General features: G+C 57.4%; 2 protein-coding genes across 2 annotated transcripts; both read right to left on the bottom strand.

Annotated features, from left to right (window-relative positions):
• Nucleotides 1-661: 661 nt before the first annotated feature.
• Nucleotides 662-3,269, bottom strand: MRPS23 (mitochondrial ribosomal protein S23). Its single transcript, XM_034069097.1, has 5 exons — nucleotides 3,153-3,269; nucleotides 2,888-3,055; nucleotides 2,334-2,411; nucleotides 2,097-2,220; nucleotides 662-1,102 (listed from the first exon to the last, which is right to left on the bottom strand). Exons 1-5 carry the CDS (start codon nucleotides 3,194-3,196, stop codon nucleotides 950-952), a joined length of 567 nt encoding a protein of 188 aa, XP_033924988.1. The 5' UTR covers nucleotides 3,197-3,269; the 3' UTR covers nucleotides 662-949.
• Nucleotides 3,270-5,716: 2,447 nt separating this feature from the next.
• Nucleotides 5,717-26,237, bottom strand: CUEDC1 (CUE domain containing 1). The gene is made up of 11 exons (XM_034069066.1): nucleotides 26,135-26,237; nucleotides 14,806-15,238; nucleotides 14,117-14,244; nucleotides 13,391-13,517; nucleotides 12,105-12,288; nucleotides 11,392-11,475; nucleotides 10,647-10,736; nucleotides 9,785-9,878; nucleotides 9,541-9,599; nucleotides 9,098-9,168; nucleotides 5,717-8,930 (listed from the first exon to the last, which is right to left on the bottom strand). The coding sequence occupies exons 2-10, from the start codon at nucleotides 15,097-15,099 to the stop codon at nucleotides 9,101-9,103; spliced, it is 1,128 nt and encodes a 375-aa protein (XP_033924957.1). The 5' UTR covers nucleotides 15,100-15,238; nucleotides 26,135-26,237; the 3' UTR covers nucleotides 5,717-8,930; nucleotides 9,098-9,100.
• Nucleotides 26,238-27,053: the final 816 nt, after the last annotated feature.

Raw genomic sequence — 27,053 nt, 5'->3', positions numbered from 1 at the left:
AAGAAAGGCACGAAACCAAAAGGCAAAAGCCCCATTTCCATCATAGGGGCGAGGCAGACAAAGGGGTGGAGAAGAGATCTGGCATCACTTTACCTGTTGGGTTTTGGTGGTGACGGCAGTTTGGACTTTTAAAATGGGAAATACACAAAGGAGAGAAAGCCACAAGCAGTAAATGGGCTTCACATAACCCAAAAGTCCTTAATAAAAAGCAAGGCCCTGGATCTCCCAGGCATGGGAAGATCTTCCAATCAGCTCTGAATCCCTGTAGGATTGTTTCCTTACATTGTTCTATACCAAGGTTTCTGTGATTGTCGTGCAGCAGCACTCAACTTCCTCCACAGCAAGCATCTGTAACACTTTGGAGGTGACCAACTTCATTAAGTCACTATAAATGTGCAAAGGTCCAAATTACCTGGTATTGTTGCACTTTATCCTATGCTGAATTTAAGCAGGTGATGGACAAGGAAGATCTTATCACAACATTTATATTAACAACAACTCTCCTCCATAAAGAGCTACAAAAAGGACATTTGAGGCAGCTGCTAGAGAGCATCAGGCCAATGGTACCTGCCACTTCCAACAGCAGGATTGACACTAGGCCTGGCCCATCAAGTGCAAGAAGTTAAGAAACATCTTTCCTACTGCAAATAAGACACCCGAAGAGGCAGAACTTCCAATTGTTTAATTTTACATGTTTAGACTCATGTTTTCCAGCTCACAATTGGAAAGAACAGTCTTTAACCCCCCCAAAATAATTATTATCTCCAGATTTTACAAATGGGGAGATGGAAAAACATACAGGGTGTGCCACATACACAGTCAGGGAAGGCACCAGAGCTCCACAACTGAGGCATATTCCACTCATCCCATAGAAGCTGGGTTGTGGAGGCAGAATGCTGGCTCCAGGGCACATCCTGCAGCTGAGCAGCACAGGACAAGAGCACAGCCCTTAGGGCAAGGGGTTCTCCTTCTGCTTTTCTGCTGGCTCTGGTGTCTGCCCCTCCTGATCCTTCTTCTCCTGCATCTCTTCCAACACAGTTTTGAGATGCAGGCGTAAGCCTGAATCCTTGGTTTCAGCATCCTGATGATCCTGGTGTGCTACCTACAGGTGAAGAGAGAAACAGTCACACAATGGTTCTGTCGAAGTGTGGCTGCAGAGAGCAATGAATGGTAACACCCCAGCCCCAAAAAAGCTGATAAAAAGAGTTCCAATTCAAGCTTAAATTGTTGTGAAGGGAGAGAGCAGTGTCACGGTGTCACAGGGCAAGAAATATTAAGTGAGACTGCTGATCTCAAGCTAAAAAGATGACCTAGAGTGATTCCCTTTCCACCTGCTCTGCAGCCAATGCACTCTAACCAGACCCAATTTCTGTCCTTGCAGCCTCTCTTATTGAGGAAACCAGTACAGAGACTTGGCCCAGAGATCACTGGCGATGAGGAGGATGGAGAGTGTATTACAAAGGAGAATAATAAATGAAGTTTGAATGTTAACAGCTCAATTTTGAACAATTTTAAGCTCCTTTTCAGGGTACTCAACTCCCAGGACAGCATTCTCCAAAGAAATGGCAATCAATTGTAACAAGGCAAGTTCCTACCCCTCACAGAGCAGCCATGCTCTGCTCTGCTTCCTGGGCTGTTCTAGAAGCTTCTTCAGGTTGTTTTTACCCTGTGATATGTTGAGGGTTACCTGACATCTGCCTGAAGGAAGGAGGAACAAGACTCCATGTGCCCAGGAGCCGGTTCCTCTCTTGTACACCCAAGAAAACAGAAAGCAGTAGCAGAACACCGTGGAGAGCTCTTTTGGACAGCTATTTTCTTCTCCTTCAATACCTTTAAAGAAAATAAACCCCAAAATCCCCCCCAAAAACCAAACCACAACCACCCAAACTGCAAGATTTAGGCAAGAAATTCCACTCTGGGATCCAGACTGAAGAACAAGACCATCCCAACCATGAGGCCTGTGTGGCTGCAAGTTCCACTCACACCAACTCAACATTAAGGGCCTGGAAATGAAGTTTCCTAATCCACTGGCCAAATAATACGTGATAGAACCACAGGATGAATAATCATAAACATAATGAATATTTCAGCCTTACTTTCTCCGTCCCTCTTCTCTGCAGCAGTATCCCACTGGCTAAAAGGGCTTTTCCCGTTTCTTCAAACAACTTTTCCTCTTCAATTTTCCCTTCTTCCTTCAGTTCATTGTATTTCTCAACAAACCTACACGGCAGGGTTGTAGTTTTTACTCTCAACACCATTGTGCTTCAGTCACTTGGGGGGGGAACGGGAGATGCTTCAGGAGTACTTCCAGTTCATTCATACATAAGCGTTACCTCTGGCACGTAGATTTGTAGTGTGATTGTGACAGGTCAAAAGGTCTTGGGCCACTGCCATAAACTCTGTAAAATCTCCTATTTGAGGAAAAAGACCAGTTTAGTTTTGCAAACCATTTACAAGTGATACTTTGGAGTGAAGAACATTGCTAATTCTGCAAGGCTGTAAGGAGGAGTACTCACGTAACTACTTCTCCTTTTCCCATAGCTATTATATTATGCAGAGATGCTTCTCCCACCATTCTGAGTTGCTTTAACAACCCTACAATGGTTTGGGTTGGCTCCAATGGCTCCAACCCCTGCCACGGGCAGGGACACCTGGGAGCAGGGTGCTCCAAGCCCCTGTGCGCATCCTGGCCTTGAGCACTGCCAGGGATGGGGCAGCCCCAGCGGCTCCGGGCACCCTGTGCCTCCGGTGCCTCCACCAGCGACTACAAACCCAGGGCATGAGGGCACGAAGCCGTTTCTCTGCCATATAAGCCGGAAGCGAACATCTCCCACCGGCGATGGGGGAGGGCTCCGGCCCCGCTCGGCGGCCACGTCGGCTCACTCACGCTCGCACTTCATCCTCGGGGTAGAAGACGCTCCGGATGACATCCTGCACCCGGCCGTAGCGCGGCCGCGGCACCCGGTACAGCGGCTCCCTCCGCGGGGGGAAGGCGGCGTACACATCGAACCACAGCGGCTTCTTCACCACACCGATGCGGAGCAGGTTCCGCGTCCTGCGGGACACAGGGGCTCACTGACCGCTCATAGACCGCTCACAGACCTCCCTCACACCCCCGCCCCCCCCCCCCCCAGCCCCGCTCCGGCCCGCACCGGCTGAACACGCTCCCGATCTTGTGCAGCCGGTTCCCCGCCATATTGGCCAGGCCTCCCTTAGCAACGCGGCCGCCCTAGCAACAGCCCGGCCTCACACCCGGAAGTGGAAACGCGCCACGCGCCGCCGCCAGGGCGCGCAGCCAATGGCCGAAGGGCGGCGGTGGAAGGCGGCGCTCAGGCAGCGGCAGCCGATGGCCGAGCGCGGCTCAGCCGGATTGTGCCCCCTCCCCTCTATTTAAAGGGCCAGCGCCCTGCGCTAACGCGAGCACGTGGATCCTGGGGGCTGAGGGATATGGGAATGGGAACCTCTTCCATAGGACAGGGTCTCTGGAGGAGCCATTGGGGCTGTGCCAGGCGCTGCAGTGACCCAGGGCCAGGACACGGTGCTGAGGGGAGGAGGAGCCGGTGGCACCCTCGCTGGCCGGGGACACGTCGGATGCTGCTGCCTCAGGGAAGGGGTTTCTCTCCATAGGCAGGAACGGTGCTCCCGAAATCTGGAGCTCATCCTCTCCACTTTACATCTGCTGTCCCACAAGCACCACTGTGCCCCCAGTGCAGCTTGGGTACCAGTGGTGACATTCAGCTACAAACCATCACCAGCAGCAGGACCGTCGAACCATGGCATGGTTTTGGGTTGGAAAGGATCTTAACATCAACCAGCCCCCTCCCCTGGCCACCTTTTGGTGCTGGCTATCATCCCTATGGGATTTGCCACCATGGTTTGTACAAGCCCTATCTGAGGAGCTCATGGCCTGATCCTGCGCTGACCATGGCGCAGGAGGTGCCCAGCACAGAGCCCATCCTGTGTTCTCCACCTTGGTTGTTAACCCAGCAGCCCCATCCCTGCTCCCGGTGAGCCGCGTTCCCCCATCCCGACGGGAGGATGCGCGGCAGCGAGCGGTGCCTGGTCACTAGGTGCAGCCCTTTCCTTAGGAATGAGCTAAGCAGGGAGAACAGCGCATCCCTGCTCCCATCTCCCGGCCTCGGGAAGGGAAGGAAGGGGGCAGTGCATTCCCACCGCAGCTCCTCTGTGCCAGCGCCAACACCTCCAGCGTTCACCCTCATCCCACCTCGGGGCTTCTTAATACACGGGTTCCAAATAGCCTTTCCCCATAGAGCATCATTCAAAAGGCACTGCTGGGACCGCTCCAGGCCTCATCCGAGCTGCTTAAAGGCCTCGGTCCTTCCAGCTCTTTGGAAAAGCCCTGGCAGGAGCATCCAGGGCTCCTCCAGCATCCAGATGCTTTTGGCATTTAAGGCAGGAACTCCTTGACTTTTCCCTTCCTCCGCAGGGAATCTTTCCAAGCCACACGTGAGGATGGGGAGCTCTGGGCTGCTCCTGGACTGCTTGTGCAGGGAAAGAGGCTCCAGCCTCAGCCCTGCGAGTGAGGGGGATGCTCCACAAGCACCACAGCCCTGTCAGTGCCAGCCACGGGCTGCACATGGCAGGGGGAGACGGAGGAGTGGAGCAGTCCCCATGGCTCTTGCTCCTCTGGGAAGATGCTGCCTTGCTAAGGATGCCCAGGTGGGTGTTTGTCAATGACAGCACAGCCCGGACAGGCTGAAAGTCCCCAAAATGAAGGGTTTGAGATGGAGGGGCTGGATGCTGGCTGGGGACACACAGGGCAGCTCCTATAAGTGGGGTTTGAGGGGTACCTGCCCTTCCCTCACACCCAGCACAGACCCCTCATCCCTGCATCCTTGTGCTGCTTTTGAGCTTCCAAGGAGCTTCCCACCGGTTTTCCCCCTCCAGCCTGTTGCAGGGAATGTGAAAGGGAGGAGAAGCCCATCCCAGCACAGAGCAGGCAGTTCCCCATGGGAGTGATGCTGGGATGAGCCCCTGCAGGAGCAATCCCATCCTACTGCAGAACTAATTCATTATAACAACGTGTTTCATCCCATCAGGAAACACTGAAGGAGCTGGGTTGCCCCTTGGCTTGTGCAAGAGCTGATGACCCAGCTTACAGCAAACTCACACTGCCCCGAGGGGCTCCATACATTCGGAATGGAACCACAGTGGTTTTCCCTTTCCGCTCTTCCCACACGCATTGCTGGCCATGGGCAAGCTGGGAGCTTCCATAGGGACTTGCGGGTGTCAGGATGGATTCCTCCTTCCAGCCTCTGATCCCAGCAAAGCCTGTAGCATCAGATCCCGGCTGAAACTCCAGCATGGGGACAGTGGAGGTGGTACAGGAAGGAAAGGGATGCCCAGAGCATCCTCAGTTGTGCGAGGGCTTTACCTGAATCCTGGGCTCTCCATGAACTACCGGTGCTCTTCTTGCCCTCTCCACCTGCTCCTGAATCATGTGGAAACTGGAATTGCTCCTGGATGGAGACAGCAGCTCACCAGTGATGGGTATCCCACAGCACCCGCTTCCATAAGATAATCACTGGATATGAATTCAGCACTGTCAGGAGCAGGAGGACACGAGCCAGGGCACCTGCAGCCATGAGGGGCAGAGCTAGAGCTGGGCTAGAGCTGGCATCTCCCTCCCCATCCCAACTTCTTTGTTTCCCCCCTGGAAAGAAACGGGAGCAGAAAAGCACAACGCCCCCGAGTGTTCAGAGTACAACGGGGCTTTATTTGTATGAATTACTATGAAACATCTGTAAGAAAAGAATCACGTATGGAAATAAACCCTGAAGTAGCAACACTCACAAACATCACCCAGTTCTCTGCTTTGTTTAACCCATTTTGCACAGAAGTGACACAAACATCACCGAGGATTGACCATCTTTATGTCACAAACACATTTTGGCTTCCGAGCCGGTTTCAGTGGCTTTTCTACTTGTTAGAGCTCATGATTTCCTGTGTAAGGGACACAAACCCAACCCCTCTTCACCCTCCATTCCAATGATGCTTTGTGCCTCCCCGATGCTCTGCAATGGCTACAAATGGAGTGGCATCATTCAGAGAGGCTTCACCTTGGGGACCAAAGGGGGGTGAGTTGTTAGAGGGGGTTAGCAAAGACATCCCCGAGCCCCTGTGAGGCACACAGGTTGGTGCTGGCACAGGACCCTTTGTGGTCAGACCCACTCAATGCAAGGCTGGGTTGGATGAGGCTTGGAGCAACCTGCTCTAGTGGAAGGCATCACTGCCCAGGGCAGGGAATTAGGATGAGCTTTAAGGTCCCTTCCAACCCAAACCTATGGATCTATGGACACAAAACCTTTGCTGGCAGGGTAGATGGAATTCAGCCACGGGTTCGTACCCACCACATGCATGGCATCCATCCCATCCCTGTGCTCCAGCTCCCTCTCCCTTCCTCTCCCTGTTCTCTCCCTAGGCTCCAGGTCCTGGGCACCATCGCAGGGAGTAGAGGATGGACACTGGGGATGTGCTCAGCCCCAGGCAGGAGCAGAGGCAGCCTCATGGCTCCTCTCCACCACCAAACACCAGTGGGGTTCCAAAGCTGCATCCACTGACCCAGGACCCAGGAGAGGATTCCCCACCAGGCCCTTGCTGTGGTTACAGCCAGGGGTCAGGCCCAGCACCACTGACCTGTGACGTGATGTGCAACGTGGCTCTGCCCAGCACCAGAGCTCACCACGGTCCTCCGCAGCCACAGCACCTATCCTGCACCGAGGATGGGGAGCACAGCAAACACCATGGGCTCGGCAGCGCTGGAATCACCCAGGGATGCTGGAATCATTGGGATACAGGCGCTTTCCTGCCCGCACAACAACCTCCTCGTCTGGGAGAAGTGGAATTCCCTTCCCAGCAGAGCCTGGGCTCCTGCCCCAGCGCCTGTTGGAGCTTCCTGCCTTCATGGAAACTGTGCTGGGAGTTAAGCCCTCGGTAGCTGAGAGGAGCTGGAACACGGACAAACGGAGCCGGTTCCAAGCTTGATTTTCTTCCAAATATGCAGAAAAGCTGCTTTGGAAGGGGAGGGAGCAACAGCAGCCTCCTATAGACCCCAGAGCCCGCGGAGGGGAGGGCAGGAGCCCCTCCTCTCTATCCATCAGTGTCAGGCTGGGAATAAAGTCCCACACAGGGGCTCAAAAACCTTCTGTTCCCAGCTTCACACTTTCCCCTTGCAGACAGAGCCAGGCAGGGACATGCCCCTCCAGACACCCATCTCTTGCCATGCACGGTGCAGCTCCAGCACTGGAGCCTGCACATGCCAAGGCAAGGCCAGTGTGGCTTGGGATGGCTCTAATCTGCTGGCCAAGCAGCCGTGACTCGAGGGATGCTCCTCAATGCTTCCTTCCAAAGGAAAGGAGCAGGCACTGACACTGGGATGGGCTCAGTGGGTGCGACTTGGGCTGCTTTGCTTTTAGGGAACCCGAAGCTGCAAGCATCCTGCAGTGCTCCAGCCCAGCGCATCCTGCCCTCACCCTTCACACCCTGGGCTTGGGTCCAGGGAGCAGGGAGAGGGTGAAGCACCCGCATCCCCACTGATCCCAGTGCATCGGCTGCACCACTCACAGGGAATGGAATCTTGGCACCCACTTCAAAGGCGTGTGGGCTGGGGGGGGGGGTTAAAAGGAGCCTGTTGGGAGCCAGCGCCTGCAATGTGGACTTTTGTTACCAAACCCCATGGAGAGGCAGGGAAAACAGTTTCATGTGTGTTGGAGGGTTGGGTGCCTGCGTCTGCCACCTTCGCAGCTCCCGTCTCACAACAGTTGTGTTGCTTTGCAGGAGCCAGGAAGCGAAACAGGCGCGTCTAGAGCCACCTCCTGCCTTTAGCAGTCAACAGCTTCTGCCGATAAAGGAGAAGAAAATGTGCCGGCGGGCGCGATTCCTGCCTTGAGGCTCATGACTTACACAGGGAAGGAATCTGTTGACATCATTATTTTTAGCCTGACAGCATCCCTGAAAGCTGCAATGATTCAGGCACCGCCTGCCAGCCCCACGGTGCAATCAGCCTGGGATGGGCGCAGGGAAGGATGCTCCTGCCACTGGGCCAGCCCCAAACCCGGCGGCGCTCACAAGCCCTTGTGCAACCCCTCTGTGCCCAAACACCACCGGCCTCAGCTTGGGATCTGCATCTTACCTATGGCAGGGGCATCCCCGGGGCCATGGGGACCCTGCTGGCAGCCAGGATCACCACCAGCAGGATGCTCCCGATGGGATGTGTCCAGCTTCGGCAGCGAGGGTGACACCGGTGCCAAGTCCAGCCCTTGGTGCTGCCCCACCGGCACAAAGCGTCTGTAACTTCAAGGCAGTTTTAGCAATGCCGAAGGCAAAGGTTTAATTCCAAGTAAAACACCTAGGAAAAGAAGGCCTTTCCTTTTAGAAGCAATTTACATATCATCTGACTATCGCCTGATCCGCATCTCCGCTCATTACTCCTAGCAAGAATAGACAACGGCTGCAGGTTCTCCCTCTCACATGTTCTGTGTTGGTCTCTTCCTGGGTGCGCAGAGTAAAGTCACACCAGATCGCTACAGAGATATGGTCAGGAGTGCTCCGGCCAAGCAGATCCCACATGGAACACATCCTCCTTAGTACAACTGATCCCATTCCTCCTGCGCCGCCGCTCGCGCTGCTCCTCCCAAGCCGGAGCTCCACTGGCTCCTCACAGCAGCTCCCGACCTGCCTTGATCCTCATTTTGATTCCTTTTTGGCTGATTTGCTACATAGAAGTCGTTTCCAAACCCCGGGTAAGAAAACTGAGCCTCAGCGCTTTGTACTTCCGAGGAGAACAGCAGCAGAGGGGGAGCAGCCAAAACTCTGCGGGATTTGGTGGGTGTCTTTTGTTCCTTTTCCAGCCATCTTCTCCTGAAGCTTTGGGCACGTTCTGTGCCAGCACTAAACCCCAGCGCTGGGACCTGCAGGGGAGGAGAAGGGGAGGCATGGGGAGATGCTCAGCCTTAGCTGCATGGGGCTGTCACCAGCTGCTTCTCCCCATGTGGACACGCTCTGGTCCCAACCCAGAGCAGCCAGGACAGATGGATGGATGGGACCGTTCACATCCTCATCCCCAGGTGCCTCTCACCATTTACTGCCCTTCCTTCAGCATCTCCTCCTCCTCCCGGAGCGGCTGCCTCCGCACTTGGAAGTCTTCATCTGAAAGGAAGAATCAGGATGGGGCTGTGGGCAGCCACAGCTGCTTCCATGCCAGGACACCGCTCACGGCACTATGGTCCCAGCTCCAGCAATGAGGGACCTGGACTTCCTCACCCAGACAATTCCCAGTGACTGGGACACTGGGGCTGTCAGCACGTGCCTGGGAACACTAGGAGGAGGTTTCAGCCCACAGGGGCAGATTTGCCAGGACTATAACTTGACCCCAAGGCTACACATCCCACAGGAGAGCCACATGGGAGCAGGGATGAACCCAGAGCAGTGGTGGCCATGCTCCTGATGGGAACCTCCAGCAGAGCCATGGCATGGGGCACAGCCCACACAGCTCCACGTGCCACATCTGCCATTTCTTACCACATGAATGTCCCTCGACATCATCGAGAAGATTTGCTGTGGAAGCTGCTGTCCCCATCCTGTGCTCTCTGCTAAGGAAAACCAGGACATGGCCGGGGTACCACCCCTGCCCTTCCCAGCCCATGGCCCAGCCATGGGAGCCAGCCAGAGGCTCCGGCCAGACCACAGCCATAGGGAGTCCCCATGAACACCCGAGTGTGGGCACTCCCACAGCCCCCCCAGCTCCCATTGCCTTGCAGGATACACTTGGTGCTTCAACAAGTGTTTTCTCTTCGATTTCCTCATCTTTGTCTTCTCGGAGAAGGCTCTGGCGAGCTCAAAGAGCTTCTTGCGCGTGGCTGGGGGGAAGCAGACACGAGAGGGTCTCACCCAAACCCCTGCCCAAAGCTGCCACGGGTGATGGGCAGGAGGTGGCAGTGAGAGCAGCCTGCATCCCTGCACCCTATGGTGATGCTCTGGGTTTTCCCAGGTACTGCCATGCTCAGAGCCAGGTCCTGTCCCCAACAGGGGACACACTGGTCCCTGGTTGGGGGGGGGGCTGATGTTTTTACCCTTTCAGTGGGGTTTTCATGACCTTCCCCACCGACAACTGACCCACATATCCCAGTGTCTCAGTGGGCCCACACAAACTGCCCCAAGACCTCGGTCTGTTTTGTGATGGGAGAAGGGGGCTGTGACTTGCTAAGAGGAAAGGATCAGAAAAGGAAGAGTTAAGCAACCCCTTGGCTTGCTCTGATAGGATTCACACAAACCCCTCCCAGCAATTCCTCCTGCATCCTCAACTGCCATGACCCACACCAGGGGCACATGGAAAGGGGAGAACTGGGGCATCAAGACCCAGGCCTCCATCTCCCATCTGTGCCCGCACCCAGCCTTGCTGTGCAGCACCAGAGCTCCCTGCCACTGCTGAGGGCCAGGAGGGGAGCACCACACGATGGGGATGCACCAGCCCAGGGCTGTAAAATGCATTCCCCTATGAGGGATGCACAGAGCAGAGAGCTCGGGTGATCACCCCTCAATGCTGCCGGCTCTTCTCCTGCTGCCCCATTCCCACCTCCCCTCCATCCCTGGCAGGATCCCGGTGCCAGCCCCCAAACCCCACTCACATTTTCCCATGTGTTTCAGCTTGTCTCTGAATAAGGCATCGTCAGACACGGCACCGCCGGCCTCGCTGGGCACAGAGGGGGCTGCATCACCTGGAAGGCAACCATCTGGTCACTGCAGTGTGTGTGCAGGCAGGGGGATCCACAGGGATCGCTGCCGTGACCCAATTCCAGCCCTGCCACAAGCGGAGCCGAGCGAGAGCAGGCAGGATAAGGGCATAGGCACACCAGGGATGGTGCTGGAAGGGGACCCTTGGTGGATGTAACCTAAGACCACGGGTCCGGGTGCACCTGAGCACCATGGGTCTGGCTGGAGCATTGTCACACCAACAGGGCCATTGATGGACACCAGCTCTAGGGGTGACTCTGGACAGCTGCTCCACTCACTGAGGTTAATCAGGATTACCCAGGAACACTCATTACACCTCCCAGGCACAATCCCCCCCTCTGGCTATGACCAGACAGGGCTTTGACACCCTTGGGAACTGGATCCCAGCTCCCACCACAGGAATGGAGAGAAGCAGGATGCAGGACTGGGCAGAAGCAGGATGCAGGAGCACCTGCACATAGAGAGGACAGCATCAGCCATCACCCACCAGCCCCTCTCCCATGCAGAGGGATGACAGAAGGGAGGGATCAGCCAATTTCCCTCCCCACAGCCACTTTGGAGGGCAGAGGGCTGGGAACAGAGGAGCTGTGGAGCATCCCGCTGCCGAGGGGTGATGCTCAAATCCAACTTGGAGGGTACCTGGTAACACGGAGGAGCAGCCGGAGTCGCTGCTGACGGCAGCACTGGATGACTTGGACTTTTTTGACTCATATTTCAAGCGATCTGAAAAACAGAAAGCCCATGACCAGCTGGGTCAGAGCCCGGAGGCAGTGCACACAGCGCGGATCCCCTCTCCTCCATGGCTGCAGAGGGCCAGGCTGGCAGCAGTGCCAGGGAGGGGAAGGGCAGCTCTGCCCAGCAGCAGATGGGGAGGGCACAGCAACCAGGCTGGGCTTGGAGGGCATTTCTGAAGCTCCTTGCTATGGATCTTTACACACAGGGATAAAACAAAGGGGAACGGCTTCAAGCTGACAGAGACTGAGCTGAGCTCTGAGGCAGAAGCTGTTCCCTGTGAGGGTGCTGAGGCGCTGGCACAAGGTGCCCAGAGAAGCTGTGGCTGCCCCATCCCTGGCAGTGCTCAAGGCCAGGTTGGACACAGGGGCTTGGAGCAGCTGCTCCAGTGGAAGGGGTCCCTGCCCATGGCAGGGGTTGGAGCTGGAGGAGCTTTAAGGTCCCTTCCAGCACAAAGGATTTCAGGATTCAATGGTTTTGCTGGGCTTTGCCAGAGAAGTGGGCATGGGGAGCAGAGCCTCACAGCAGGCAGCTGAGCACCACGAGCAGCCCACCAAGCCCCATCCTGCGCTGGCTCTGCTTTGGCAGGAGCCACACTGCCACATCACTGCCCTTCCCACCTCTCTCCAAGGCGAGGAGGAAATCCCGGTTCCTCTGGAGCTCCTTCATGAACTCCTCGTTCTGCAGGAAGAGCGCGATCCGCTCGTCCTCCAGGTACTGCTTCCAGCGCCGCTCCTGCTCCAGAGAGCCCTGGGCCCGAGGGCTGAGCCCCCGGGGCAGGGGCTGCCGGTGGCCAGGGGAGCCCTGCAGAGCAAACATGACACAGGTTGGTCAATGGTCTTGGTGCCTGCACAGCCCCGGGCTCAGCTTGGCCGTTTGCACCCTCCTATACCCAGCATCTCAGGGCATCGTCCTCCCTGGCTGGGCTGCGCTCGGGATGGTGCTGCTGCAAAGGGGACAAAGAAGGAGAGAGCCAGACATCCCACATGGGAACAGGGATCTCTCGCTCCGAGACCAGCATGGAACTGGTGCCTCCATTGCAGAGCACAGACCTGCAAAGATTTAGGACTTAAAACCATGGGGTTAAGCCAAGACCAAAGCTGGGGTGGAGGTGAGCGAGAAGGGTCCCAGCCACTACCTCTGCTTCTATTCCCCCCTGTCTAACAAGCAGAGAGTGCAATTTCCCCCTGACAAGCATCCCTGTGGGAAGCACCTCGTGCTCTCCGCCAGCTCCCAGGGCAGTCACACCTCGGGAGCAGCAGAGCTGCCTGCTCCTCACCTACACTATTGATCTGATTTGTAGCTGCTCTCAGAGAGCCATAAAAAGCAAAAGCACACAATTACTGGGGAAAGAAAAGGGCAGCTGCTGCTCTCCTCCCCCTGAGCCCAAGGAACCAGCACGTTCCTATTCCCAGAAAGGTAATATAGCCCGTGAAGCTCAACTTGCAGGGCAATCATTTATGGAAACGTGGCAGGCTGCCTTTGGAGCCAAAAAGGGAGGGAGGAGCTGATGTATGGGGTAGGCAGGAGGCCGGCAGCCCCCCAAGTCCCTTGCTGTGGCAGGAGGGTCTTGACCCCACTTGCAAAGGGGCCAAAGAACACCCTCGGGATGTGATGTGCCTGGAGCGGAGCTGGGTGCTGCCCGCTGTGGGCAGAAAGGCACCCACAGTCCCAAGCCTTGTGGCTCTGAAACCACCACAAAGCACATGGGGATTCTGGCTTCCCAAGGGCAAATCCTCTGCTCACTTCAGTCTCGCCTTGAACAAGAAGATGCACTCCAAGACTTCCAGTTTAATCCATAGCCGGTACCCAGATGGCTCAGAGCGCTGGCACTGCAGCTCAGCGTGGCTGAGGACCGGGTTTGGTGCTCCATGCACACCATGGCTGGAAGGGCAGCAAGGCTCACCTGGGTGCCAGCAGTCTGCTGGGGCAGGATGCGCAGGAAATCCTCAGGGAGGTTGCCCAGCAGCGGTGGGTTCCAGTTCCTGTAGTGCCCGGACACTGGGGTGCTGCCAGGCCCTGGCACATCCGTCCTGTGGGACCAGCACAGACAGTGCCTTTGGCAAGGAAAACCCTTAGCACAGGGCACAGGACACACCGAGCTCCCTGCCTGGCTCCACCGGCGGTCCTGGGAACCAACAGCTCCCATCCCAAACCAGCAGCATCAGCTCTGGAGAGCAGAAGGCTTTCCTAGCGAGTCTGGAATCTTTGGGAGCTGCTCTTCCAGCCTCACCCCATCACTTCCCAGGCTAGATTCCCTTCTCCTGCCCAGAAACCATCCCTGTGGAGCCCCAGCACCGCACCAAGGTCTCTGGTGCCAAGAGCCCAAGGTGCAGGGACCCCGGCTGCCGGCACCTGGTGTTTCTGAGCGGAGCCAAGCGCTCCCCACCCCAGGAGCTGATTTTTGCCATTCCAAAGGCTGCTGGAGCAGCTTCCAGGCCCCACAGCTGCTCCCTTCTTAGGGCCTCGTGGGGATCCTTTACCCAGCTGTGAGCTTCATTCATGTCCCTCGGCTTTGTCTCGCCCGACCCTAACAGACAGCTGCCACAGCCCCCTTGCTGGGGGGCTAACACACAGCAAGGCCCCCCAGGCACCAACACAGGGTGCAGGAGGCATGGGGCTGGGGGCTCACCTGGGTGGTGGGGTGGGAGGTGCACGGGGGTAGCGGCTGCCCAGGGCCTGGCTCTCGTAGGCAGGAGGGGAGTAGACAGGAGGGGGCTCCTCGTCCGAGCTGTCCGGCTCCAGGGTCCGCTCCAGGATCTGCAGGGAGAGGATGGGGTGAGGATGAGCAGGAGAAATGCTCCCTATTGGGCTGGACTCAAAGCATGGCAGCAAAGCCTCTGCAGAGAGGAGGGGGCAACCTCCTGACACTGGTCCCCCTGCATCAGGGGGCTTTTGGTGGCATTTGGATGTGCTGCTCTCAAGGGACGAGGCATCACATTTTGGTTGCTGGAACTGGATGATCTTAAGGTCCTTTCCAACCCTAACCATTCCATGATTCTATTGGGCCTGTTCCTGGGTTCACAACAACTGACTGCAACCTGAGTGCAGCAGAAGGGTCTCTGCTGGGTTTTGGTGTGGGAGGCAGGGAGGGAGGACAGCAGTTTGGCTTTGAGCCTCAAGCACCATCCAAGACAAAACCACCCAGGCTGCACATTCCAGACCAGCTGAACTGGGCACTCAAATCTCTGCCTGCCTGTACCAGCTGAGCAGCACCACATCCAGGCAGCAACGAGGCAGGATGAGACTGAGCTGCCTGCTCATGATGGAGCCAGGACCCCCACCCATAGCCGTGTGTTGGGGACCCCTGTTATGCGTCACCTCGGGGGGGATGCTGTCCTCCGAGTCCGAGCTGTCATCGCACCCGCTGCTGTCCAGGTTCATCTGCAGGAGCTGGTCGATGGTGGCATCCACGGCGCCGTTGTTGGCTCTCAGGACACACTCGATGATGTCGTAGTCCATGGTGGGGAACATGGTCTTGAAGTCCTCCATGGCCTGGTTGAACTCCAGGCGCCGGACCTGCCTGGCGGGGCGGCTGTTGTTGAGCTCCTGCGCAGAGGAGCCGGCGCCGCGGGCGCTGCCGTTGCTGCTGCTGCGGCGGAACAGGCTGGTCATGGTGGGGCGCGGGGCACGGGCACCGGGGCAATGGCTACCACGGGTCACGGGGCACGGCCCCGGCAGCTGGTGGGGACCATGGCGGGGGCAGCAGGGTCCCGAGGCTGGCGGCTCCCGGCGCGCTGCAGCATCCTCCCACCTGCGGGGGATAGAGAGGGTCACCCATGGGATGCAGCACACACGGGATCCCCCGTGTCCATAGGGGATGTCTGGTTCAGTTCCATTGCCCAGAGGAGCTGTGGCTGCCCCATCCCTGGCAGTGCTCAAGGCCAGGTTGGACACAGGGGCTTGGAGCAGCTGCTCCAGTGGAAGGGGTCCCTGCCCGTGGCAGGGGTTGGAGCTGGAGAAGCTTTAAGGTCCCTTCAACCCAAACCATTCTGGGATTCTATGACCCATCCAACCACATCCTCATGGGACCATCCCATCCATGCAGCAGGACCAGCACACCGGCATTGGATGTTGTACAAACACTGTGCACGGTGCTGTGCAAACGAATTGCAAGATATGAAAAATGGTATTATCTGCCCCTGCCATGGTATTACTGCTCCAGGTACTACATTTCCAGGTGCTGACATGTATTTATAAAGGCACTAAAATCTCTCTTTAAAACACAAGGAGTGAGCTCAAGAGGGTTTCCGAGCAGGGGCTAAACCACTCTGCAGGAAACGGACCCTTGGGAAGAGCCATCAAATCCAAGATTAACATTCACTTTAAAACCATAAACAGATTATACAGCTACTGCTTCTCATTTGGAAATGCAGGGCCAAACTCAGCCCTGGATTAACTCCACTGTTGAAAAAGGAACACTTCTGATCCATAATATCATTTCCAAAGGCTTCTTCCTAAATGGCAGGCAGGAGTTCAAGATAACTGTCCCTAACAGGGAATTTCATCCAGAAGAAGGTGCCAAGCACATTTCTTAGTGAAATAATCACATTCAAAGCCATTGGTGGAGCAGTCACCTCTGAAGGGCACCCAGGCTCTCCCCTGCCCCTGGCCATACGTGACAGCCATATCCCCAGTGCTCCCCCAGCCGCAGCCATCCCAACCTGCTCCAAGGGGCTTCCAGAGGCTGCTGAAAGCAAAACGCACTTGAAAACCATGGGAAAGCTTGGAGAAGGTTCCGTGGTGCTGGTTCATCCCCATTCCCATCCCAGGGACAGCCCTGCCTGGCTCAGCACCCAGAGGCATTGCGGTGCCTCCAGAGGCTGGGGGATGATTCCTGCTCCATGGGCATGCTCCGCTTTCCTTCCCTGGAGTTTTGTGATCCTGGATGATCTGTGAGGGGCCTGAAGAGCAGCCCCATGCAAACAGCAGCACCAGCCCAGACCCGGCCCCTCGGCCACGTATGATGCCAGTGCCACTTCCCTATGGCATTCACTCATCCCACAGGACAGGGTGCATGGAAGAACTGGCAAAACCATTGCTCTGCATGAGGGGAGGCTTCCAAACCACACCAGAAGCCCCAGCTCGCTCCCTGCTCTCTAACAAAACACATTTAACAGATCACTCCACTGGGGACTGTCTCCATGCCGGCAGATCCCAGGATCCGCTCCTGGTTTGGGAGCCAGGCTGGGAGCAGGAACAATCCCGACAGCCCAGCCCAGCTCCATTCACCGAGGACAAATAAATCTGCTGGAGTCCATTAATAAAACACAGCCTCTCCTCTGTGCTCCTCCTCTGCCACCACGAGTCCCTGCCAGCAAAGAGCCTGCGTTGTTCACACCTTTAATTGCAGTACTGCATGGCTGCTCTAGCCACATCTTCAGCTGAGCTGTAACACATCCACAGGGTATCCAGGCTCCTGAAAGCATCCGGCTACTCCAAAGGGATGGGGAAAGATCCTGGGCATCCAGGGGAAAACAGCTCATATGGAATACACTGTGAACACATGCATGGTCCACGTAGGAGAGCTCCTGCAGAGAAGCACTAGCTCAGCAATGCCACAGTAGCCCAGATAGGAAAATCAGCCCCGAAATCAGGAAAAGGGCTTGGAAAACCCTGGATCTATTTAAAAATCTTAAGATCTATAAAGTAATGGGGGGGGGGGGGGGGGTGTTGGCTCACGGCATTTGACCTTTGAGTCAAATAGTTCAGTATATTAGATACAAGTAAGGATATTTCAGGTCTTCCCTTTAACCAGGATGAAGGCCACTGCCGTGCCGGAGAGGGACCAGCTCCTCCTGATGCAGGCACTGACACTGTGTGACATGAGCATGGGAGCGCTCCTGCCCCATAGCGTGACCGAGCATCGCACCCACGAACTGCAAGGTCAGAGGATGAACAAACTTAGGGAGAGGACAACAGATTCATGTGCCAAATGAGCTCTGCTGAACATCTGCCTTCAAACAACCCCAGGGATCGCGCTGCTGGGACCCTCCCAGCCATGGTACATCCAGAGGCTGCTGGGAAGGGCTTGTGGGGTAAAGCTGAGGCGCAGAGCAGGGTGGTTCCATGTGCCCCATGGGCAAACGCCGCTGCAGGCAGAGGTGACAGCAATGAAACGCTCCAAATTCAGGCTTTTAAACCTATTTGTTGAAGTGCAAGTGGTAATTCAGAGAAACGCAAACCATTACACTGGCATGAGCCAAAATCAGAGCAAATCAAGGCCCTGATCAGCAGGAGTTAGTTTAAAAGATAACCCATTAGTTGTATGTGCAGGATCTTCCCCAGTCCCTGCTTGTCTGCATCAGCATCTCCAGGTGAGCAGCGGGGAGGACAATGGGACCCCAGCCACCAGCATGGGGAAGGGGCTCGGCACGTTTCTGGCCCTCATTCCTGTGAAGGGCTGGGAAGATGCCAGGAAAAGCAAAATCCTTTGGATTTCCCAAAAAGGAAAGCACAAAGCTGGTGTGTGTGTGCCAGCCTGGGAGGGAGCACAGGGCACAGGGGTGCAGGCCGGGCTTCCCTTCGCCTCCTGCCCCTGTTTGCAGAATTAGGCTGAGATGCCTCCTTTAGCTGGTTCCTAATGAGCCCAAAATAGTCCTTGCTCTGCTGTCATGCAGAGGACCCTGAATGCTGTTATTCATTCATCCAGACCCAGGCACATGCGTAATCCTTCACCCTTCTGCTGCACCCATCTCTGGAGGAGCTTAAAGGCTTTGCAAGCTCCAAGTGCTTGTGTCCCCATCCCGAGGGTCATGGAGAGCAGCGAGATGGGAGCAGGGACATTGATGGGGCTGGCGCTGCCCCTGTGCCCCCTGTGAGCCCTGGGTAAGCCCTCGCAGGGTGAGGGCACTGCTTGGCCCTGGGGACACGGTGACAGCTCTGCATGAGCCACCTCCACACGCAGTGGCCGTGGCTGTCCCGGTGCTGCCCTGTGCCACGGTGGCATCCCAGCACCATGGTGCTGCTGTAGCATCCAGCCTGCAGGAAAGCTGCCATGGCCACACCGGCTTTTAGCCAAGCAGAGAAAGCCCACGTAGGATTTGCCACCAGCACAGAAGCAGGACGGCACGAGATGCTCTTGGGCACACACCTAGGGCTGCTTTCTCCTTTAGGTCCAGCTCCTGCCCTTAGCTCACTGCTTAGAACACATGAAACAAGACCAAACGAAAGCTGTTCTTCAGGAGGAGCTCAGCCCTGCCAGGCCATGGGTGCACTGCTAAGGACTTGCACAATCCCGATCCACCCTCACTGAACCAGAGCCAAGAACAAGACCTCAGTGGCTGAGAAACCCTATTAATGAGGCTCATCAGGGAGCTGATAAGATGTGCACAGCCTGCGGGAGCATGTCCTGCATCCTGCCTTCCTCCCATCCCTGGGAGCAGAGCATCTGGTACCTCACAGAGATGGACTTTCCACATCAAGGGATGGCCTGACAGGCTTGAGGTCGGTTCCAGCTGGGAGCAAGCACGGAGGAGGCTGCCTGAGCTCGGCATCAGCCATCCAGGAATGGCGCAGAGGAGCAGCTGGATAATCCCAGGGCTTGGTCGGACCGGTCATGTCATGCTGGGAACAGCAGTTGCTCAGCTCCGGGAGGAGCGCAGCCGGATGGGAGCAGCCAGCAGCTGTAAAAGCACCGGATCGCCAGGGAAGAGCCTTGGCACCAAGTGCAAACAGGAATATTCCTTTCCCCAGCGTCTGCTGCAGCCCAGGCACCAGATGGGATTGCTCAAACACGGCTGAACCGGCCCCTTCTCCCCTGCTATTGCCATGCGGTGTCTGTAGATCATCCCTGCAGCCATGCTGGAGGTGGGGTCCCCTGCCTGCAGCCAGGACTGGGGGGAGACTCCATGGAATGCTTGCTCTCCACAGCCCAGCACTCCCCCAGTGCTTGGCAGCTGCAAGCCCAGGCCTGCAGTGACTCCCTGGGGGATGCTATGGAAGCACAGGAGGAATTTCCATGCACAGGGATATCTGGAGACAAGGTCTGCCAGGGGAGGGGAGGCTCAACAGCAGGGACAGCTTTGGACAGAGCAGACCGGCCGAGTTCTGCCTGCAGCCAGGGATTGCCCAATCCAGGAATGGGAATGCTGGGTGGCTGCAGGTGTGCCTATAATTGGATTGAAACTGTGATGGGAAGTAAATAATGGGAACAGAAATCACAACAGTGTCCACCAGCAAAGTGAAAGGCACAGCACACGCTGGGGATGTGCAGGATGGGGCCTCACAGTGTCCCCACATCCCCCTTTCTGCCCACCTCACATCGGGATGTGTGTGCTCACCTCCTGGGAAAATTGCTTGTGAGCAAATCCTTTTTTCCTGGAAACAAACAAGGACCTGAGGATCCCCTTTAATACCTGTTCCATCCCGCATTAAAACGCCTGGGTTTAAGCCCTTTACAAAGTAAACAGCAATCAAGGGGCAGAACAGAAGCCAGCCCTGCTCGAGAGCCTGTGCTGCACGTACCTCTGCAGAGCGTTTAGGAGCAGAGGACAAGGGAGAGCCATGGAGCACTCCTGGTCCTGACCCCGAGCATCAAGCTCAAGCACTGATGGCTTCAGTGGGGAGCCTGTAGCCAGCCCTGCACTGTGAAACACACAATAACCATGGTAAAGAGAAGTGGTGCTGCTGCCTGGGGCACTCTCTGCTTGCCCAGCCGCAGCCATCGATGCCATCATCCCCCTGGTGATGCCAGCCCCTGCCCTATGGTGTTGTGTCACCCTAATCCCCGGCTTTCACACCATTTTCCATGCTGGAATTACAGCCCCCACCCCAAACGGAGCCTGGATTAATGAGGGAGCACTAGATCTTAATCCAAACGTCGCCTGCTTGCGAGGCTGCCTTGCGCTGGTTCCATTGAAGGTAATTTGATCTTGGTAGGACGACATTCCTAAAATAGTTGAGGGAATTCAAACATGAAATAAGGTTTCCAGGAAGGGATTAAGAAAAAAATAGGTCAAGCAAGTGTGAGTGATTAAAGTCACCCAGCATCCCTTTGTAGGCTTTAACTGCACCCCTGTTCCACTCGATCTTGTATCAACGTGTCAGGAATTAGATGCAAGAGGCTGCCGAAAGCAGGGAGGCTGATAGGAGATTATTCCACGAGCTGGCTGAACATCAGCGACCTTTCATCCTCGGGCTTTCAGTGCTGACATCAAAACACACACGTCCCAGCTGAAAAAGCAGCTCAGAGCTTGTTTGGAATGATGAGGAGCCAGTGCTGCCTGGTGTGAAGAGCTGACAGCAGCGTGGTCCGGGTACCAGCACTGCCTCCATCCCATAGGGATGCCCTGCACCCATCATCCCCCTGCCTCAGTTTACCCACTATCTGAAGCCTTGGGCACTCACATCCCCGCAGCCATCATGCAAAGCCCTCACACCATATGTCACACAAACCCATCTCTAACTGCTTATCCCTTCTCCCTTTGTGCTCCAGCTCGGCACAAAAGCTCCGGGAAGCAGCAGGGAATGGAGGCAAACACAGGTTCCTGCAGGGACAAAGGTGTGCGGCTGGAACCACGGCAGGAGGAGTCACCCCCAGGCAATTTGGGCTTGGATTTCGTCAGTGAGCACCTAACAGGGAGTGAGCAAAAGCAAAGCCAGGCCCCTGGTAACTGGAGCAGCTGACTCACAAATGCTCATTTGCCATTTTAGGTTAAGGGTCAAAGAAATTAAAGGATGAGAGGGGGGGAAACAGGGAAAGAGCCTGAGCAGAGGCAGCCCCTTCCCCTCCAGCCCCAGTGGGAATGGAGCGGAATGGACTGGGATTAGACCCGGTGGTGCAGAGCATCGCTGCAGGATCTGGCCCTGTGCATCCTGCAGGAACAGGCAGCACAAATCAAGACCAAGGCAGGCACCAAGTGCCACCCAACCACCAGCATCTCCTGCCACTGGGGTTAAGGGACAGTGCTTAATGTGTGAAGGCAAAAACCCCATATTGATTCACCCGAGGCTCTACGGACCACATGGGTTCCTATGGAAACAAAAATTAGCCATAAAACTCTGGCTGACAATGAATTATTCACCAGGACAGGCCCCTGGCCATTAGGGGCTGGTGAAGAGAGCTAAGGGTGAGCACTGCTGGCTTCCTCTGGGCACTAAACCACAGCAAGGAGGAAGAGGAGGAGGAGGGTTCCATGCCATGTGCATGGTGAAAGCCACCATGGACACTGGGGACCTGCACGGGAAGGTTCTGCACTTCCATCACCACATCTGCAGCTCCTGGTGTCCCCAGGCAGAGGATGAGGGCAGCATGGGGGGCAATGAGGTTGATGCAGTGATGGGGAGGTTGCGATGAGCAGGCAGGAGGGTGGAAGAGCTGCAGGGGTCTGAAGCCGTCCATTGCCAGCCTGCCCTCCCAAGCAGGACCACTTGCTTCTCCCTCCTCCCCAGCCCCTTGCTCCATGGCACAGCAGTGATGCAGGGCATAAAGACAGTGAAAAGGTGAAAAGGCTCCTGCCTGATGCCCACTTGACACCCACCCCACACAGTCACCCACCCCTCAGCATCCAGGATGCTGCTGCCACACCGAAGGCAGGAGCTGCAGCCCCCAGTGCCTCAGCACCTCACTTACAAGTCGGGATCGCTGCAAACCGAGACCAAGAACCACGGAAGAAAGGAAGAAAGGGATTCATTAAGTTGGGAATGGAGGAGCTCTTTTTCCTCTGAGTCACTAAGCCACCGGCTGACGCAAGCCACACACCAAGGAGCCGCGCTGAGGATGGGATGCTGCCGTCCTCTCGCTGTCCTGGACACGGCATCACACTGTAATTGCACTGGTCTTTTGTCCTTCCTCGCACCGGGTGATGTTGCTCAGCAGAGGAGAACCTGCTTGAAGCACTACCCCTCTCCAGGGACAGGTATTCAGTTAACAACAATACATCAGGCCCCTCCATGAGAACAGGCTCCTCCATCCTCAGCTTACAGGGAGAAGCAAGCCCTCGAAAGCTGAAACCTGAGTTTGCTCCGTTCCTTCTGCTCCATCCCAGCTCAGCACACTTCACACAGCAATGACACAGGATGCTAACCTGGTTTGGAGCCAGACAGTGCTCGGATGAGCTCTCGGTCTCCTTTCAAGCTCAGCAGCATTCGGGTCCTTCACCCTCCTCAACAGGAGGGAAACCCAGAGCTCTGCTCACTGCCCCTTCACCCGCTGCACACAGCAAGTGGGGCACATTCTTCTTCAACTTCCCACCTCACTTCCGTTCCCACCTCCTTCTGTGCTGTTGTTTAATGATTACTAATTAATAATTAACCCTCGTACAACCCCATCTCCATCCTTTCCCAGTTGCTTTGCACTGGAGCCAGGGAGCTTTGAGGGTTCTATAAGCAACACTTTAGGGTCCATCACCAGCGTGCCTGTGTGCCCTTCCTAGGGAAGCCAGCAAGGGCAGGGATCAGCACTTCCAGGAGTCCGGGATCACTTCCCTGGGATAAAAGCAGGCTGGGGCTGCGGGAAAGCACCGCCAAGGGGGATGCACATGCTGCATCACTTCAGCCGCTGGTAGGAAGTGATCCAAGGGCTGCAGCTTGAGCATCAACAAACACTCGGTGTTCAGTATAGCCCTAGATTGGGCTCAGATTGGTGCATAAAGGATTTGCCCTTCCCTATAGGGATTATTGCTATGGGTGATGCCCTCCACATGCCAGCCTCATATCCCTGGCTCCTCGCTACAGCTCCTCCAGCAGACAGGAAAGCAAACTTTACTGCTTCCTCCCAGGGCAGGGAATTGCTCTGATCAGCATCCTCCCTTCCGCTCCATCCCCTTCAGCCCCATTATCCCCACACACACTCCTCTGGGAACCCAAGGAAGGGCCAGAGCATCCACTGCTGATAAAAGCCATCTGGACATGAAGACCTGAAACGTTTGCGCTCCTCCGAGTTATCTGTGGGTGGATTTTATCTCCCTTCCCATCACAGTGTGCTTTGGCAAGGCCGCCTGCCTTCCCCCTGCTCACCATCACCCCACACCACAGCAGACAGAGGCAGCAGCACCAGCGCCAGGGCCAGGCCAGAGCCCTGACACACACAACGGTGGAAGGAGGGGACAGTTCCTGCAGGGCTCCGAGCTGGGAATTAAGACACTTGTTTGTTTCTTTGTCACCGGGCAACAGAGGATGGAAAGAAGCCTCAATGTCACATTGTCACCTCTGAGTCACTGCTGCTCCTCCCGCTGCCAAGACCCTGAGGCACCCCAAAAGCAGCTCCGGGTGCCCCAACACCTTCCCCGTCGGTGGCACAAGGACAACTTTCCAAGCGCTGGGATTTGCATTTCCTCCAGTTTCCATGGCAGGTTTTGTGTGCACCCCGAGGACCGAGGGACGCACAAAGGGGCCACAATGGCCCTGCCACTCACACACATCAAAGGCAGGCGGATGGGGCACTGCAGCCTGTGTTCCCCCCCCTTCCCAGCACCAGGGTGGACACGGGGGTACCCCAGTGCAGCAGCACTGGTGGGACAGGAGGGTTTTAGCACTGCTGGAGCAGTGATGGGGATGCAATGGGGCTGCTTGATGGATCTGAACCGCTGACACCCGGAGGTGGGAACCACCCCGTGCCCATCAGAGGTGGTGCAAGAGCCAGACCCAGATGTTCCCTTGTTCTCATTCCCTGTGTTTCCATCCAGCTGGGGAAGGTTTCTTTCCCCTTCCATCCTCCCCGTGCCTGCCCTGGCTCAGCTCACACACTGCTGTGCCCATCCAGCTCCTGCGCTGACCACAGGGAACCACAGACCACACAAAGCAGGGACCAAGGAGGGGAAAGCCTGGTCCCAGCGCCATCAATCAGAGGCAAGGCTCCAGCCAGCATCAATCCACACCCTGGCCACGGTGACGCTGCCACGCCGGCCACAGCATCGGAGCAGAACCCATTCCTGCCTCACACAGCCCCAAAGGGCTCCGTGCTTCAGTGCTTTGCTTTATAGCTTACAATTATCACCATCATCCTTCACTCACGCTGCTCCAAAGCTTCCCAGCTCTGACCACAAGCACCCCGTGATGCTACAGCAGCAACCGCCTCCCTGCGGGTCCCACCCTGGGATTTCACCCTCATGGCACAGCCACTGGACATGAATGACCTCCAGCTCCTCTGCCAGCAGCTCCCAAGCACACAGCACGCAGCATCCCTGTTATCTGCTCCCTCACACGGGGTGTTTGTGAAGGCAGATAAGAACCAAGCACTCCTTATCATGCTGGGAAGCCCCACTTGCTCTCATCAGCCTGGGGTGAAGGAGAACCAGAGCAGTGCCATGGGCAAAGCCGGCTCAGCCATGGCATGGATCCGGTCAGGGACAAGGCTGGGTGTTGGTGCATGGGTCAGACACTGTTTTGTTCCATTCTGTCTTAAAGAAAAGCTGATTTTTAATAAAAAAGCCAAACCTTTCCTGGGAGCTTCAGGCTGGGAAGAGGACGAGCGCCTTTACCGTGTGTTTGACGTGCTTTTGGCAACCAGCTGTTCCAGCACCAGGAGCACCCATGGATGGTGTGTAGGGCTCTGCTGGCACCGCGCACATCCCCACTACAGCACTGGTCAAACGGGGCAGGGAAGGCAAGGCCACAGGAGCAGGGTGCATGGTAACAGAGAGCAATGAGAGAGGCCCAGCGCGCTGGTGATGGGCTGGGTCTGCTCTGCCATGAGCACCACCAAGAGCTTGCCTCTCCCCCACCACCAGCACCAGCAATCTCCCTTCCCAGAGGGGCAGGGCTCCCCTTGGGTCTCGCTGCTCCACTCGGGCACTTCCACACTTCCCACATGCAGGAAAACCCTCAGCGGAGCAGATGCAGCGGCTGTGCTGTTAGAGATGCAGGAGGAGGAGGTGCGGAGAGCCACAGCTTCCCCCAGCAAAGCCCTCGCAGGTCACCCCGGGATGGCGGCATTCCCGCACGGATATCCGTCCCCCACGTTTGCTGTCAGAGGCAGCAGCAGCAGGAGGAGGTGTGAGGAGGAGGTGAGACTCCGATGCTGTTTCAAAAGTAATAGAAAGGAACCTTCCCATCCCGCATTGAGAGCACTGCCTGGAGCCGGGGCTCCCACCGGCTCTGCCTGGAGCCGGGGCTGCCATCGGCTCTCAGCCCCTTCTCCATCGGTGTCAGTTTCAGCGCTGGCCGGGAGCCGCCCGCTGGGTCAGTGCCCTGCATCCTTACGGGGTCCACAGCGAACCCCGACCCCGGGAGCCGACACCGAGGCCGTGGTCCCTGCCCTGAGCTGAGCCCCGAGTGCGGAGCTCACCGTGAACCATCCCCCGGAGCAGGGCAGCGGAGCGGCCGCCATCCTGCAGCGGGGACCCTGCAGCCCCAGCCCTGCCCCGTGCCCGGCGGCCACGTCCCGCTGGGACCCCGCACCCTGCGCCCGGTGCCCGCGGCCGGAGCGGGGCCTCTCGCCGGGCCGAGGGGCGGCTCCGGGCGCCGGGATCGGGGCCAGGCCGCGGGGCTGCGGCCGCAACAGGCGCCGCTCCCGGCCGCGGGCCCCGCCGGAGCCCGGCCCGGCCGCACCCCCGCTCTCCCCGCCGGAGCTCGCAGCCCCGGCTCGGCCGCAGGGCCCGGGCTCAGCCCAGCGAGGCTCCGGGCCGCGGCCCGCACAGGCCCTGCCCGCCCCGGCCCTGCCCGGCCCGGCCCCGGCGCACAAAGAGCCCCGTCCCCGTCCCCCCCTTACCGGCGGTGGGCGCCGCGCTGCGGGGCTGTCGGCGGCGCCAGGCACCGGTCACACCGGGAACCATGGACGGAGCCGGGACGAGGCGTGCGCGGCTGCGGGCGGGCGGGGGCGGCCGTGCCCGGCAGCTGGGGGCGGCGCGGCGGGGCCGGGGCCGGGGCCGGGCAGGCCCGGGGCGGAGGGGGGGGGGCGCTGGGAGCGGGGCCTAGCGGCGGCCGGGCCGAAATGCAACGGGGACGGGCGGGGGGCGCTCGGGGCCTGAGGGAACCCCCCGGGCTGGGGGTGCCCCCAGGGTCCGCACTCTTCGGTACCCCCGGACCCCTCGGTTCCTCGGTGCTCCCCATGCTGCTCCCAGGCTTCCCAGCACTGCATGGAGTGAGGCACCCCCGGCATCCCGAGCGGAGCCTCCTTTACTGTTCCAGGCTCCGGGATCCTGGACCCCCATCCCGGTGCACACACGGGGTGAGGAGGAGGATGCAGCGCTCCTGCCCCGAGGGCTGCACACGGGAGGCGGATTCTAACAGAGCATCACTTCGACCACAGACAGAACGCAGCCGTCTCCGGTCTCCAGCGCCTGACAGCTTGCAGCCACCCCGCAGCACAGCCCAGGCCGGGAAGTGAGCTCCTCTTACACATCACAGGAGCCGGTTTACACAGGGAAAACGCCTCCCGTTCTGCAGGGACCGCACACGGCAGCGGGTCAGGGCCTCCGCTTCCCTCCCTGCTTCCAGACCCTTCGGGACACCGCAGCTCCGGGTACCCAGCTCGGAAGGACGGCCCCGAGCACGCGTTTGGGATCGTCCAGAGCTCCCGCAGGACAGGCTCCATGCCGAGGTCTATCCCCACTTCATCCATGTCTGGCAGCTAAGCGATCCCGAGCCTGGCTGGCAATCTGTAAGGCTTTGACAAGGAACACAGGCAT

The sequence above is a fragment of the Melopsittacus undulatus genome, chromosome 13 (assembly GCF_012275295.1).
Source record: "Melopsittacus undulatus isolate bMelUnd1 chromosome 13, bMelUnd1.mat.Z, whole genome shotgun sequence".
Classification (NCBI taxonomy): Eukaryota; Metazoa; Chordata; class Aves; order Psittaciformes; family Psittaculidae; genus Melopsittacus; species Melopsittacus undulatus.
The sequence above is the reverse complement of the archived record's forward strand: the minus strand, read 5'-3'. Positions and strand labels throughout refer to the sequence as shown.

Excerpts from the sequence above, each read along its gene's own strand:
- MRPS23 (XM_034069097.1), bottom strand. The coding sequence starts at position 3,196 with ATGGCGGGGAACCGGCTGCACAAGATCGGGAGCGTGTTCAGCCG. Across the intron at positions 3,056-3,152 it reads ATCGGGAGCGTGTTCAGCCG|GACGCGGAACCTGCTCCGCA; the intron begins GTGCGGGCCGGA and ends TGTGTCCCGCAG. Across the intron at positions 2,221-2,333 it reads TACAAATCTACGTGCCAGAG|GTTTGTTGAGAAATACAATG; the intron begins GTAACGCTTATG and ends CCTGCCGTGTAG.
- CUEDC1 (XM_034069066.1), bottom strand. The coding sequence starts at position 15,099 with ATGACCAGCCTGTTCCGCCGCAGCAGCAGCAACGGCAGCGCCCGCGGC. Across the intron at positions 14,245-14,805 it reads AGGACAGCATCCCCCCCGAG|ATCCTGGAGCGGACCCTGGA; the intron begins GTGACGCATAAC and ends CTCTCCCTGCAG. Across the intron at positions 11,476-12,104 it reads CCTCCTCGCCTTGGAGAGAG|ATCGCTTGAAATATGAGTCA; the intron begins GTGGGAAGGGCA and ends TCTGTTTTTCAG.